At 32.7% G+C, this 2999-nt stretch overlaps 1 protein-coding gene across 1 annotated transcript; it reads left to right on the top strand.

The window, feature by feature from the left end:
• Positions 1–511: 511 nt before the first annotated feature.
• Positions 512–2571, top strand: LOC143589759 (BTB/POZ and TAZ domain-containing protein 1-like). The gene is made up of 3 exons (XM_077070435.1): positions 512–820; positions 1433–1752; positions 2192–2571. Exons 1-3 carry the CDS (start codon positions 533–535, stop codon positions 2400–2402), a joined length of 819 nt encoding a protein of 272 aa, XP_076926550.1. The 5' UTR covers positions 512–532; the 3' UTR covers positions 2403–2571.
• The last annotated feature ends 428 nt before the right edge of the window (positions 2572–2999 follow it).

Here is a 2999-nt window from a genome sequence, read left to right as displayed (position 1 = left end):
ACTGAGTCATCTCGGTTTGATGTGGCTCAAATTATTTCTCTAAAGGGAGCCTCCGAATTCGAAAATTAAAAATAAGACTTGAAACTAAAAGACTGTGACAGGTCGAGTCTCGAAATAAAGACCTTTGCATTGGTTTTTAGATGGTTTTTCTAACTACACTAACAAACTTTTGATGTATAAACCAAGGGGTTGTTTGGGATTGTTTATTTTCACCAACTTATAACTTATAAACTTTTCGAAAAGTAATAAGGTGTTTGGATTGCTTATATGTGAGAAAAAGTTCTATAAGTTACACTTTTGTAACTTATTAGCTTAATGAAAAGTTATAAGGAAGTAAAATAAGAAATCCCAAACACACCCTAAATATATTATTTAAGAATTATAAGTTCTTTAAAAAGAATTCGACCCCCCCCTCCCCCCGCGTGAGTGGTCTCCCACCTTGCCCCTCCATTGGCCCAATATGGTGGGTAGACGCTCAAGTATAGATATTGTAGTATAAAAGAGGTTTAATCAAAATATATCTGAGCAAGACATGGAATCATACGGTATTCACCTATTGGCCATCTCTCACGTGTACCTGGTCCCACAACTCAAATCTAAATGCACCAAAGCATTAATCCAACGGTTAACAGTTGAGAACGTGGTTGATGTGCTTCAACTTGCAAGACTATGTGACGCACCTGATCTGTACCTCAAATGCATGAAACTCGTGTCTTGTAAATTTAAGGTTGTTGAAGAAACTGAAGGTTGGAAGTTTCTTCAAGACCATGATCCGTTCTTTGAGCTTGAGATTCTTCAGTTTATCGATGAAACCGAATCGGTACGTTGAATTTTTTAAACGACTTAGTTTGCTTTAATCAGACAACTGAACGGTTCACAAACAACTATCTGAACATATGTTTTTGTTTTTTGAATGGCACGTGAACATAAACAATGTTTAATTTGACTTGGTTAACCGAGAATGTTCAGTGTCAATGATCAAGTTTGTGTTGGTTTTTTGAACATTCATATTTATATGTTAATTTACATATAAATTAATTATGTAATACTCATATATATTTTTTGTTTTATGTTTAATAATTTTGCTTAAGTCTATACCATGAAATTAGAAAAGTCATTAAAAAAATATTAACAACCTTTTATTAACATACATAAACGACAATAAACAAACACAATATTATTGGATGCTCATGAACACAATTGAACGAAATTCCTTGTTCATGTTCGTTCATTTATAAAGAAAGATTATAAACAAACTTCCAGTCAAATAGTTCACTGAACGTTCAGTTCATTTACAGCTCTACCATTGCAGCTTGTTGCTTCTTTTTCTATGTAATTGAAGAAATTATCAATTTTAAAAACAAAACAATAAATTTTTTTTAATCATTCAAAAATTTTGGTTTTATATAATTATTTTGTTTTCAATACGCAGAGGAGGAAGAGGAGCAGGAGGCATAAGAGAGAACAAAGTTTGTATTTTGAGCTTAGTGAAGCAATGGATTGTTTGGAGCATATTTGCACGGAAGGTTGCATAAGTGTGGGACCGCACGATATGGAACCGAGGAAGAATAAGGCGCCATGTAACAAGTTCTCGATGTGCCAAGGGCTTCAACTATCGATTCAACATTTCGCAAATTGCAAGAAGAGAGTGAATGGAGGATGTGTTAGGTGCAAAAGGATGTGGCAACTCTTCAAACTACATGCCTCTATTTGTGAATTACCTGATTCTACTTGTAAAGTTCCCCTTAGCAGGTAACAAGCTGAAAACGCAATATATAGGTGCAGTCGGGTTGTGTTCACGGGCCCCACCTGACAAAAACTTGATTTACATGAACCTGAACATGACATGAATTATTTGACACAAACATGAGTGCATCAACCCGGGCTGGTTTTAGTTTTTAAAGTTAAAAATCTACGAAAATAAAAATAAAAATGTATATTAAAATCTCATTCAATTTCGTCGTAATTTATCAAACATTTTAATTTGTGAAATCAAACATGTTTATAAAAATAATAAAGAAAAAAAAAGGTTAACATGTGATCGTGCGAGGTTTTCCTGATATCCTGAACACACGATAGTTTTAACTAGACATGTAAAAAGAAATTAATGTGGTTTGACCTTAAACTGAGCTAAACCTGTTTATATGTTTGGTTCGTGTCGTGTTAAACGAGTTGTCTTTTTTAATTGTAGGCGATTTAAGATGAGAGGTGGGGAAGAAATGAAGAACAAAAAGGAAGAGGAAAGATGGGAGTTGCTAGTGAAGAAAGTGGTGGTAGCTAGAGCCGCATCATCATTATTATTGCCAAAGAGAAAAAGGGTGGAAGAAGAGCCAATAGCCACAACATGTGGGGAGGCTAATTATCATAATCATAATCATGTTATTAGAAAATTAGTATGTTAATTAAGTAAAGCAATGTATAAATGGTTTGATTCCTTTTTAATTCTCAATTCTCAAAGGAAATAGGAAAACCATGTGTTAGTGGTATTATTATATGTTGGGTGTGAGGATGCCATACAAATTCACATGTATATTATATCCTTTTAATTTTTATTTAATTATTTTTTTTAAACTAGTGGGTGGGTTGGTTGGTTGGTCATGACTTCAAGTTTATCTAGTTTCATACTTCTCATCCTTAAGTTAATTTTTGTAGTGTATAGATGTATATTGTATTGTATTATATAATGCGATCCTGTAATTACTAATTAGTGTGACAACATATTTGAATTATTATATAAAAACTAAAATAGTATATAACTAACAATTTGGAATAGGAGAATCACTAAAATGTTGTTTCTTAAGTTTTTAAAATTTAAAAGTACTTTTAAACACCTATTTCAACAATAAAACTGTCCTTTTTTTTGCCAACCAGGACCATAACACATGGACTTGAGGCTCAATGAAACATATGGTTTCATAAATTATTGACTTTCTTTTTTAACGACAAAAGTCTAGTCCAGACATCTGGGATAAATCTGGCAAATTTATCACAATTATGCT

Source organism: Bidens hawaiensis, unplaced genomic scaffold (assembly GCF_021521415.1).
Source record: "Bidens hawaiensis isolate Kalapana, Puna unplaced genomic scaffold, B.hawaiensis_p1.1 tig00037791_1, whole genome shotgun sequence".
Classification (NCBI taxonomy): Eukaryota; Viridiplantae; Streptophyta; class Magnoliopsida; order Asterales; family Asteraceae; genus Bidens; species Bidens hawaiensis.
This window is presented reverse-complemented; position numbering and strand designations above follow the sequence as displayed.

Excerpts from the sequence above, each read along its gene's own strand:
- LOC143589759 (XM_077070435.1), top strand. The coding sequence starts at position 533 with ATGGAATCATACGGTATTCACCTATTGGCCATCTCTCACGTGTACCTG. Across the intron at positions 821-1,432 it reads TTATCGATGAAACCGAATCG|AGGAGGAAGAGGAGCAGGAG; the intron begins GTACGTTGAATT and ends TTCAATACGCAG. Across the intron at positions 1,753-2,191 it reads TGTAAAGTTCCCCTTAGCAG|GCGATTTAAGATGAGAGGTG; the intron begins GTAACAAGCTGA and ends TTTTAATTGTAG.